Here is a 10,780-nt window from a genome sequence, read left to right on the forward strand (position 1 = left end):
GAGTGGCGGGGAGATTGGGAGTAAAATCATGGAGCGGAAGAGCGCGCGCAGGCCCCTGGGAAATGTAGGCTGGGCGGGACTAAGAAAGAAGGAAAAGAAGGGATTAGAACTCTCGGCCACCATACTGCCTCCTTCGGCAGCTTCTTTCTCCCCCAAAGGACCGCCTCACTTCCGGCCAGACGGAAAAGTGGTTGCTGGGAGATGAAGTTCCCTTGGTAATAATGGCTCTCTCCTCCCGGTCTTGTCCCTCCCTTGAATTCCACTTCACTAGATCCCACAGCACAGCACAAAACCTAACCAAGTTACGTGCCACCGAGGACGGATCCTTTTACCAGCTCCTAAACAAGAAAGTCTCATCCATAATAACCCAGGAGGTAATAACAAACTTGGACGTGTTTATCTAAAGCAGGTACTTTTAAACTTTCCTCATAGGAAACCAAAGTTAAAAAAAAAAAAAAGTATTTTTTACATAACTCAGTAAACACATATAAAGCTGAGTTGTCATGAAACGATATACTGAAAATAGTCCATCTCAAAAAAAGTACCCTTTTTATGCACAGGGGATACAGCCCAAAATGAAGAGAATTAACCAAAATACTATCCCTCCAACCTCCTCTTTCCCCACCACTTAACACAAAAAATGGTGAGGGAAGCAACACAAAGCAAAATCCAGTTCAGCTTGGTGGTTTCCTCTTTATTGATGTGCCTTCTACCATTTCCCCCCCCACAATTTCAGTCCCTTCCATCTACCCCCAAAAGAGAAGGTAGTGAAAGGAAAGGCTTGTTGGGGTTCTGAGCCCCTTGGGCAGTTAGAAAGGGAACAGAAACCAAAACAATCACTGGATGTGACAGAGACTGACAATCAAGAAGTCTAAAGCAAAAGTGGTAGAGAAAGGGAAAGAAAGGAGAAAGGAGAGGTACTATATGCCATCTCCCTCATTAACCCTCCTGTGGAGAGGGCCTGAAGAGAGAGTCTCAAACATTAGGAAGTGCAGGTCCTGAAGAAGGGAGGTGGTGTTTGAGCCTGAAGAGGAGTACGTCAAGGAAAGGGGGCCACCTCTCTCTCTGTAGAATGAGACCCCCACCTCAGGGGTAGCAGCTTCACAGACCGTAGACACTTTCATCACTGTAGGCAATGTATAGAAAGAAGTCTTCTTCATGGTGTTCCTGGGGTGAAAGCAGAAAATGATGCTAGATGCACCTGGCTTTAGATACATGAAACACCCACTGTCCAGACACATTCTTCAAAAAACAATCTTTTTGAAGACCCCAAAACTAGTGCCTCGATTCTCTCCCTCACTTGATCCAAACCTTAGCAACCAAGCAATATTATTCCTAGCAGTAGTCCTGAGCAAAAAGATCTCAAACTGTTCTCTGCTTCCTTCAAATAGGGAAGGAAGGAAGGGTCGTGACTGAAACAGCCTTTCCAGCTTTACTGCTCCAGCTTACTGTTGTCCCCTTCTCTCTACTTCCACAGCTCCATCTAAACTCCAACTCAGGACTACCCTAAAATTTCAAGACCAAAGATAAAATTGAGAGCTAAGCAACTCAGTTTACTCAAAGAACTGCTTATTTAAAACTTTCTTCCCCTCATTCTCTTCCAACTCATCTCCAAAGCCTCCACCACTTCCGAGTCACCATACCTGGTATAATTGACCCATCGTGGCACTGGTGGGTGGAATGACATTGTTGACAAAGAAAAACAAGGCATCCTCAGCTCGTAGATGAATTCGCTTCCGGATCAAGAAGTAGAACTGACCAACTGCCAAAGATGCAAGATGCAATAAAGTCACAGAGGTCATAAATGCCTTAAAAAGAACAGCTGCTATCGAAACCTCTTCCCACAGATTGCACTCCCACCCACTGGAAGCAATCCTGGGTCTTAGGTCAGATTCCTACCTGTGAGATCAGAAGGCACCAGGTATTTCTTTTTGTCCAGGTCTCCTATACGAGCTTTGGGGGCCTTTTCTACTATCACCTGATGAAGGGAAAATGAAAATTAAGAGACATTAAGTATACAGTGCGAAAGCTCTACCTGTCAAAAATTCAAAATAGCAGTCTCACTAGCACCCAAACCTACCCCAGACTCATTTCTCTTTGTCTCTGCACACGCGGTGTATCCCTGAGTCCAGAATTCCTGACCCCACTGACTCAAACTCTCCTAAACACACAGTATTCCTACAAAGGACGTCATAATAAACAACTATCTTAATTAGAGGGCGATGACTTCCCTGGGCAGATCAGAGCTTTAATCTCGAAAACCTACCTAGCTGGAGGATTAACCATGTGAAGACCAGACTGTCAAACTCCCTACAGCCTCCCACAAGAAAGCCAATGTCTATTTCTCTCATCCACATCCCCTCACCCTTCCCTCTACTGTAACCCCACTCCTTTCACCTTTTTCCCAGAGACAGCAAATTCAGACTCATTCTCAACCCCGCCATAATCGGCAGCCTGCCCGTCCCGCACCCAAATCAGGCTGTGGCGTCAAGTGCCAGCGCCCTCGGCCCTAGCTGCTGTCCTCACCGGGACCCGGTCCGGGTATTTCTTTCGGATCTTCTCGCCCTCAGAGCGGCGCTTCTCGAACGGATGCTCCTCTTTATACACGAACTTCATTCTCCCGGGAACCGGGCTGGACCGGGCTGGGCTGAGGGAACCCGGGGGGGCCGGGACAGGGGGCGGCGGCGACGGCAGCGACGCGCGGGCGAATTCAGCGGAGCGATCCCAGGACTTGCGCCACTTCCCTATTCACAGCCCCGATGCAGCACAACAAGGGCCGCCCCACCAGCTATGTTACGCCTCTAGCGCAGTGACCCTAACGCCACTAGCGTGGCACCACCTACTAAAGGCCCCCCCACCCACGCCATCAGCGTAATTGCTTTGGATTCAACTTGTGGGCTACGCAGTTGACGTAACCAAGGTGATTGGTTTTTGCTATCGTTGAAAATAACTGATAACCTATTTCCCAACCTTCCCCCACATGGAGCTAGGGATGAAAAGGGGTAGGGGACTAGGAGATGACAATCATAATTTGAAACTGGGTTCTCCAAAAGTTCTTTTTGGAAATAACGTAGAGGAAAAACAGACGAGATAATTACAAGGCTAGCTATTCACGAACGTGTTGGTACGCTGGAAGCGGCCGTTGACACCAAAACAAAATAGTACCTAGGTGGAGATGGTCCCCAGAAATAAAGGAGGACAGCAACAAAATATACATTCGGAGATGCACAGAACACTTAAGTTCAAGGAATGAGTAGCCCAACAGGGACAGGAAAGGAGGTCCGAAAGGTAGGGACTACGTCAGCGCGGAAGAACACTTTCAGCATTTGCAAAGCTAAATCATGTGATCTCAGAAAAGGGCGGAGCGTCACGTGGCGGTGCGAGGAAGTAGAGCCGGCTCGGGGAGGAGGGTGCTATGGAGGTGGAGCCCGTAGGGCGGGAGGTGGAGCCCGTAGGGCGGGAGGTGGAGCCCGTAGGGCGGGAGGTGGAGCCCGTAGGGCGGGAGGTGGAGCCCGTAGGGCGGGAGGTGGAGCCCGTAGGGCGGGAGGTGGAGCCCGTAGGGCGGGAGGTGGAGCCCGTAGGGCGGGAGGTGGAGCCCGTAGGGCGGGAGGTGGAGCCCGTAGGGCGGGAGGTGGAGCCCGTAGGGCGGGAGGTGGAGCCCGTAGGGCGGGAGGTGGAGCCCGTAGGGCGGGTGTCCAGTCTTGCCCAGGAGAGTAAAGGCCAGTGGAAGACCTGGGACACCGGCCGCCTGAGAGCAGTACCCACTTAGCTAATCCTTGTGAAGCCCAGCTTTTCTCCTGCAGTATGTCTTCTGGCATCCGGGTTTCCTTGCCGTCCAGACTTGTGTGTCCTGCAGCTCTGCCACTCAATTTCCCTCAGGACACACAGCTGTCCTTTTGTAACCCATCAGGGAGCCCATCCTATCACAAGACCCTTCTCACCAAAGCATTTGATGTCGATATTCACTGCCCCATCCCCACAAAGTCAATACCACCACTCCCCCTACCTCTCTTGTCCAACAGCAGTCTGCCTACTCTCAGGCTAGGGGACGTGAACAAAGACCCCCTCCCTTCATTTCCCAGACACCCAGAGAAGGACCTAGGGCAGCTTTGGTTTCAAAGTTATAATGCATGGTTAAAAGAGGAAAGAAAATAAGAGAAAGCTGGTTACAGGTCTGAGGGAATCTAGGAAGAAGGGGAAAGTGGGAAAAGTAAAGTTTAGGGAAATCCAGTGGCCCAAAACCCCATTTTCCCACCCACAGCCCAGCCCTTGGAGTGAAGAATTAGATCAGTTTTTTACAAGAGTTTTTAAAAAATCAAATCACAACAAAGCTGGCTTGGCTTCACTTTGAGTCTCCTGGATTACCGAATGTCTGTTTTTCACTCTGGCCAGTCCTGTCTCCACCACAGACACTGTTTCAGCTCTCCTAAGCCTCCGCTTATGTCCCAGTCTGGGGTTTCCAGGGAGTGCGAACACGAAGTTAGAGTGAGGCTGCTTCAGCATCTGACCCATGTGTCCATCCAGACTCCAAGTGGAGTGCAGGGCTCCCAGGGCAGAGAGGGGTGGGAGGGGCAGACCCTGCCCAGGCAGTCCTCACCATCAGACAGGGCATCAGACGGCATCCTGAGGGCTCACCCCTCCTTTCCCCCCCACCCCAACTCAGGTGGAGGGGGAGCAGCTGTCACCAGAGCCTATGTTGGTGAAGATTTCGGCTCAGCACAGAACGAACATCAGCGGTGAACCTGGGATGACAATAATTGCATTGGTAGAGTCCTTATAGTTGATATCCTCACAACGCTAGTGTAAGGCAGTCTCAATGGAGATGTGGGGCAGAAATGACTGCCATTTTCACGTGGTGAGACAGAGGTTATTTGCCCAATCCCAATGGCTAAAAGTGATGAACTTAATGTAAGACTTGAGTTCAAATGCTATGTTCTTAAAGGAAGAGAAATTAGTTAAGTAAAACAGGACAAACTTTTATTCCCTCCTGGGATCTCCCACCACCTCCTTTCCTCAGAAATCTAAGTGTCTTGCTTCCCTTACCTGAGGGCATCCAGCATCGGAAGCAGGTTAAGAAGGGCGGTATCACTGGGGTCACTGAACCAGGATTTGATGGGGATGGCATTGTCTAGGGTGGGTAAAAATGCACATGAGAAAAACAAAAGATTCAAGAGAGACAGAGTTTTTTTCTTTTATTTGAGGGTGGGGATCATTACTTCAAAATATATATCCCCCCCCCACTGCCCCCCAACTCAATGACCTAAGTAAGACCTTCCTGATTTATCCTCCAAAATAAAATTTAATTTTAATCATCACACATTATACTAGAATGAGGTTTCTAACTGAAAATACTGTCTTTGTGTCTGACCTAAAACAAGCCTGACATGAAATACCTGATAAATGAAACAGACAAGGGGGGATGGGTGGGGACATCTCATTTAAGAGAAATAACTTGCATCTGAACCTATAATAACCCAGGGAATCCCAGTTCCATGCATTTAAAAGACATCCTCAGAACCACTTTCTGGTCATGCCAGTCTCACCACCTTCCCCCATACCTGGATGGCTCCTATAGGCCCCTGGGGAGTTATCCAGGATCACAATGCTAGAGAGGTCACTGTGGACCACAGAGAGGTCCTTGATGTAGCTGCCCAATTCCAAAGTGCAGTGCTGGAAGGCAGGGTGAGCTCAGCATCAAAAGGAGACTCACCCTCTGTGATTGCTTTCCCAATCCCAACAACACCCATGGAAAGCCAACTCACACCAAGGGGACTGTGCAGAACACCTCCCCACACGCCCAGAAGCTATCATTTCAGGACAGTTGCCTGAAATGCAGATCCCTCCCTGATGGCCTGACTCCTGAGCCTCACTCTTAGACCTGGATTCTCGCCCCTTACCTGTCTGTAGTATCTCCTCTTGAGAATGCTTCTGCTATTGTCCAGTTTATCTGCCACAGCAGAGCCATAAATCTCCATGCTTGCTGTGAACACCACTAGTTCATACCACTGGCTCACCTGAAATAGATCAGGGAAGAGAGAGTTGTCAGACAAGGTGCTCAAGCATTTAGACATACAGTTCTCATTCACTAGGAATTCAGTCTCATCCTTCAGGCCTTTTAGCAACATGGAGTATCTCTGGGGACACAAAATTCTGAATGAGTCTCAGACACCATACAACCCTAAGGGTCAGAGATGTAAGAACAAAAGGGCAAAAATTATACCAACACAACAATGAACCCAAACTACTGAAAGCCATTCTCTAACCATGCTACAACATCCCCCCCTCCAATACTGCCCGTACCCATTTCTCCTTACTATTTACCTCCTCCAAAACCTCTACATTTAAAAGCTGTAAAGCTACTTCTTTATCAGAGCTCCTTTTAGCTTCCACAAACTCACCACTTCTAAGAAGAAATCCACATGAGGCCTCTTATGTACAAAAAACCGGACAGGATGTTTGTCTATTACCACCTATAGAAGAACAGGGAAGGGCTGTCCACAACACAAACCTAAAGGACACCCCACCCTCCCACTGCCTGATGCTAGTGGAGGGGACATGGAAGGGGACAAGACATGCTGGGATTGGGAACGGGGATCCAGGTATAAGCAGAATAACAGCTGGAACTATTTCATCTCTTCTTATCCCCACACACCTTGAGAATGAAGTCCGGAGGCGTTCCAGGCCGAACTGTGGGCCTCAGGACCCCATCATGATGGGAGTGAATAAGTGTTTCATCCAGATCCAGCACCAGGATCTTCTTCTTCACCTGGCCTGAACCACAATGGGAGGGATAATACCAACCAACCTCAACCCAGCCCTTGAACCCTACTTCACATTAAAGGAGTCTTCCCAGTCAGCACACTCACCCAGCCGATTCCGGGACACAGGAGACAAGGGAAGAATATCATATCGAACAGTTTGGTACTGAATTACCTAAAAATGGCAGGAAAGCATACAGGATTAAAACCCTGGACAAGGATGGGGCCTACCTGGTGGCACAAGGGGTTAAGACGCAACCTATGAAGCTTGCCACAGCCGCAGCCGCTGCAGCACAAGTTCAATCCCCGGCCAGGGAGCTACCCCCATGGCTCAGCAGACCTCTTCAGTCTCACCCACTGGTCCCCTCAGCAGTGTACTTCAGTCAATCTGCCTGTTCTGTTCCTCACTCTCTCTGGTGAATCCTCTCAACCCTGGTTCTTGTACGTATAAATAAATCAATCTTTAAAAAAAAAAAAAAAAAAAACCTTCACAAGGAAATCTTCCTCTTCCCCAGCGACAATAATAGGTGGTACGTGTCAAACATTTACCATATGCTGGGCACTATGTAAATTACTTAATTCTCAAAACCACCCTAACAATAATGTAACATCTGTTTCAGTGATGAAGAAACAACATCATCTCTGCTTTAAAGATGAAGAAATCCAGGGTTGGAGAGAATAAATACACAGCTAGGAATTTAATTGTTTGCCCCCCCCCCCCAAGTTAGAATGCAAACTCTATGAGAATATGGTTTGTTTCAATCATGGCTGTGTTCCCAGAACATTTTAGCAGGGTGATCAGCTAATAGAATCAATGAAGAGGTGGAGATTGTACTCAAGCAATCCAACCCAAGAACTTGCCCTCTTTCCCATGATATTATACTGCTTTGCTAAACAAAGAAACACAAGACCCTCCCCACCTCCACCCCAAGGACTCTTTGTGATCATTCCCATCACCTCCAGTTGGGAACTAAGAGCCTCAGATTCCTGAGAATGGAATTCCTTGGGAGAGTTAAAAGTCAGGAGAGAAGTTCCTTGGGTCCTTAAAGAAATGGAGGATGAGGGAATCCAGGGGTTGTCAGGTCAGCTAAGTTCCTCTGGCCAGGGGCCACTAGGCCTATTTTAACCAGCCACCTGTCCATTTCTATCTCTACTAGCCAAGTCACAAGTTGCAGAGGACCTCAGTCCACTGAACAGCCTCCTTATCTTGGTACCCAGCACAAGGCAGAGAAACTGGGAAGCCCCACCTGCCAGGCTGACAGGATATGCAGAAGACCAGAGTGAAGGGTTGTGAGTGAAAGATGAGGAAGAAACAAGGACCTCACCACCTCAGCCTTCCAGCTTCTCCAAGCTTTCTTTAGAAGCTCCAATTTCTACCCTTGGGTCTCCTCTATGCAAAGCCTGGTCAATCTCTCCTCTGCTCTCTTCTAAGCACAAATGCTTTCAGCCCATCCCTAGGCCTGAGCCCCCACCTATCAAACCAAAGTGCCTTCTTCCCCTAATCCCAAAGCATCTGCCCTTCTTTTCTCCCTGGGCCATGATGAGGGCTGCAACAGCTCGGGTGTCCTGACCTGCTATCTCGGGTTGCACATGCTGGGCATGTAGGGAATGCTCCAAGCATCTGCCAGAAAGGGGGTGGAGGGGAGAAACCAGATTGGAAGGAAAGACAAAAGGCTGTGGGGTCAGCGCAGCCTGAAGGAGAGCAGTTTTGCAAGTAACTAAGCATTGATTGTGTTATAGCACTAATCCTTGCACCCAGAGCAAAAAACTGATGTATTAGGGGAGACCGGGGGATGTTTGGAACAGGGTCAGGCAGAGAGAATGTCAACTAGCACATAAAGAAAACCCCAGGAGCTAACCCCACATACATCTCAGCATCTCTGACCCCAAATTCTTTTTGGTTCCTAACTTTTGTCTTAGGGTAACAGTCCTACCTACAACTATGACCACCCAGAACAATCTTCATCCTAAATCAGGAAGTAGAAGCAGACCGCTAAGAGACTGACTCCAAAGAAATGACCATTGCCCCAAATCAGTAAGTCAAGCACCACAACCACCAGGACTTTCTGGAAATTCTTTGACCTAGGCAGCCCCTTCAAGTTTTACAGAAATATAATAAAGAGTACAGATCAGAGACACTCACCCCAGTTCACTGTATTCTCCCCAGACTCCTTTAGTGATTTCTCCCGGGTGGTGATGAGAGCACAACAGCACATTCATTAATTGTTAGTCTATGAAGCTTTGACCTTGAAGAACTATGGGGGAGGGAGCCCAGAGATACTTGGGTTTGTCCACAGTCTCCACTCCTCAGAGTACCTCTCACAATATTAAGGCCTCTTGGAGAAACATGCAAGTCCTCAGATTCAAGCCCTACAAATGACAAGTTAAGTCTCCTGATAGGGACACCCTCAAACTTTAATGGTTCCTTTCCACAACTAAAGCAGTCTCTTTTTTTAGTCCCAAGATCTCATTAAATCCAGATACCACATGCACACTATGAAATAAGTATTCCTGACCGTGGAGGAGGTGGGGGGCTCACATTCAGAGTTTTTCCCAAGTCTCCATCTTTGCCTGCCCTCCCACCATCACCTTTGACACATAAGCCTTTCCCTTGTTATAAGATCAAACACACACGGAGATTCCTAAAAATAGGAGGCCTTCCACAAATCCACATCAACACACAGGCTGCCATCAAACAGGTGTTCCCCGCTTCTCGTTTTCTTCAGCAACAACTCCAGCTTTCTAAAAGTGCGCTCCACCCACACCCTAGCCCCCAAGAACTGCCAAATCCGTTTCCCGTCTAAGTCCCCCCAAATCTCAGTTCTGTGATAGTTTCCCTCCTCCCCATCCCACCTCAAGCCCAATTAAAGATGCCTTAATTCTCTAGCGGAGAAGGCACTGCCAGGACACCGTTCTTAGGCCCAGCCACAGGCCCGACACTTTCCGAAAACCCTTGAGCACCGCTGACTGAAGTCCCCACCACCACGACCACCCATCCAGGCTCACCGTGCGGATCTGCCTCCGCAAAAGGTAAATGAAGAAGCTCCACAGCTTGGCAGCGAAGGCCACGAACGTGCGCAGCCCCAGCAGACACTGCGTCCGCATCATCCCGATGACCCCGGCACCGCCGGCCCCGGGGCCCCCGCGGCCCAGCTCCGCCAGCCCCCCGGGGCAGCCCCCCGCCGCCGGGAGGGGGTACGGGGGCCCCGAGTGGCAGGAAAAGCGATAGAGAGGAGCAAGGAGCGGAAGGCTCAGAAAGCCACCCCCGACGAGGGGAAAGCCCAGCGGAACCGGGAGCTGGGGGACAGGCGTGGGCAGCCCGCGGGGGCCCACATGGGCGGGGAATGGTACAGACCGCTTCGCGGGGGTTGCGGGATGAGACAGGTCGGGCTAGGACGGGGTCCTTCGAGACCGGGAGGGAAGGGGATGGAGAATTGGGGGAGGGGGTAGTGGGGGAGGGGCTAGGGAGAAAGGAGGGAGGGAGAAGGAAGGGGGAGGGGAAGGGGGAGCGAAGGGTGGCCCGCTGCGCAGGCGCACTAGGGGGCTGCCCGCGGGAAAGGGGCGGGCGGGGGCAGCGGCGCTCAAAGGGCTGCGTCCGCAGAGAACTGGACAGCTGAGCGAAGGAGCAAGAAAAGAGGGGGAGGGGGAGCCGAAGGACGAGGACGGCTGGACCGGAGCGGCCTCCCCCTCCCCGAGGTCGGTGGTGCCTTAGCCGCTGGGAAGCGGGGCTACAGCCTCTGCAGCTGGATTTCCCACTCTGACAGGCGCCATTTTACCGCCCAAAGGGCTCCCTCCTCTCTTCCCCCCTCCTCTTCCCCTCTGACACTACTTCCGGTGGTGACGTGTATTCGCTTCACCGGGACTTCAGTTCCCCTAGCTCGGTCTATGGGGGTGGGGACAGGAAAATGGAGTGCGTTCCCAACAAGGCCGCAATATTGCGCACGCGCGGAAGATGGCGGTGGGCGGGGCCTGAGATGAAGCCGGCCTCGCCTCCAGGGGCGTGGGCGGGGCCGAGTGGAGGC

General features: G+C 50.4%; 2 protein-coding genes across 3 annotated transcripts; both read right to left on the bottom strand.

Moving 5' to 3' along the window:
* Positions 1 to 673: 673 nt before the first annotated feature.
* On the bottom strand, positions 674 to 2,719 carry GABARAP (GABA type A receptor-associated protein). The gene is made up of 4 exons (XM_037494249.2): positions 2,527 to 2,719; positions 1,900 to 1,978; positions 1,644 to 1,762; positions 674 to 1,167 (listed from the first exon to the last, which is right to left on the bottom strand). Exons 1-4 carry the CDS (start codon positions 2,614 to 2,616, stop codon positions 1,102 to 1,104), a joined length of 354 nt encoding a protein of 117 aa, XP_037350146.1. The 5' UTR covers positions 2,617 to 2,719; the 3' UTR covers positions 674 to 1,101.
* Positions 2,720 to 3,696: 977 nt separating this feature from the next.
* Positions 3,697 to 10,707, bottom strand: CTDNEP1 (CTD nuclear envelope phosphatase 1). 2 transcript variants are annotated; one of them, XM_037492446.2, is made up of 8 exons: positions 9,765 to 10,707; positions 6,867 to 6,933; positions 6,653 to 6,771; positions 6,399 to 6,470; positions 5,898 to 6,014; positions 5,559 to 5,670; positions 5,044 to 5,128; positions 3,700 to 4,742 (listed from the first exon to the last, which is right to left on the bottom strand). In XM_037492446.2, the coding sequence occupies exons 1-8, from the start codon at positions 9,864 to 9,866 to the stop codon at positions 4,682 to 4,684; spliced, it is 735 nt and encodes a 244-aa protein (XP_037348343.1). In that variant the 5' UTR covers positions 9,867 to 10,707; the 3' UTR covers positions 3,700 to 4,681. The 2 variants fall into 2 exon arrangements, with proteins under 2 accessions (XP_054544823.1, XP_037348343.1); XM_054688848.1 differs by lacking the exon at positions 5,559 to 5,670 and having other exon boundaries at positions 3,697 to 4,742; positions 9,765 to 10,212.
* Between the last annotated feature and the right edge of the window lie 73 nt (positions 10,708 to 10,780).

The sequence above is a fragment of the Talpa occidentalis genome, unplaced genomic scaffold (assembly GCF_014898055.3).
Source record: "Talpa occidentalis isolate TD23 unplaced genomic scaffold, MPIMG_talOcc4v2.1 talOcc4.7, whole genome shotgun sequence".
NCBI lineage: Eukaryota > Metazoa > Chordata > Mammalia > Eulipotyphla > Talpidae > Talpa > Talpa occidentalis.

Bases quoted from the DNA above. Each gene is read 5' to 3' on its own strand.
- GABARAP (XM_037494249.2), bottom strand. From the start codon at position 2,616: ATGAAGTTCGTGTATAAAGAGGAGCATCCGTTCGAGAAGCGCCGCTCT. The intron at 1,979-2,526 runs GTGAGGACAGCA...TCCCTTCATCAG, and splicing joins AATACCCGGACCGGGTCCCG to GTGATAGTAGAAAAGGCCCC. The intron at 1,763-1,899 runs GTAGGAATCTGA...CATCTTTGGCAG, and splicing joins GGTGCCTTCTGATCTCACAG to TTGGTCAGTTCTACTTCTTG.
- CTDNEP1 (XM_037492446.2), bottom strand. From the start codon at position 9,866: ATGATGCGGACGCAGTGTCTGCTGGGGCTGCGCACGTTCGTGGCCTTC. The intron at 5,671-5,897 runs GTAAGGGGCGAG...CCTGCCTTCCAG, and splicing joins AGAGGAGATACTACAGACAG to CACTGCACTTTGGAATTGGG. The intron at 5,129-5,558 runs GTATGGGGGAAG...TACCCACCCTAG, and splicing joins GGCCTATAGGAGCCATCCAG to ACAATGCCATCCCCATCAAA.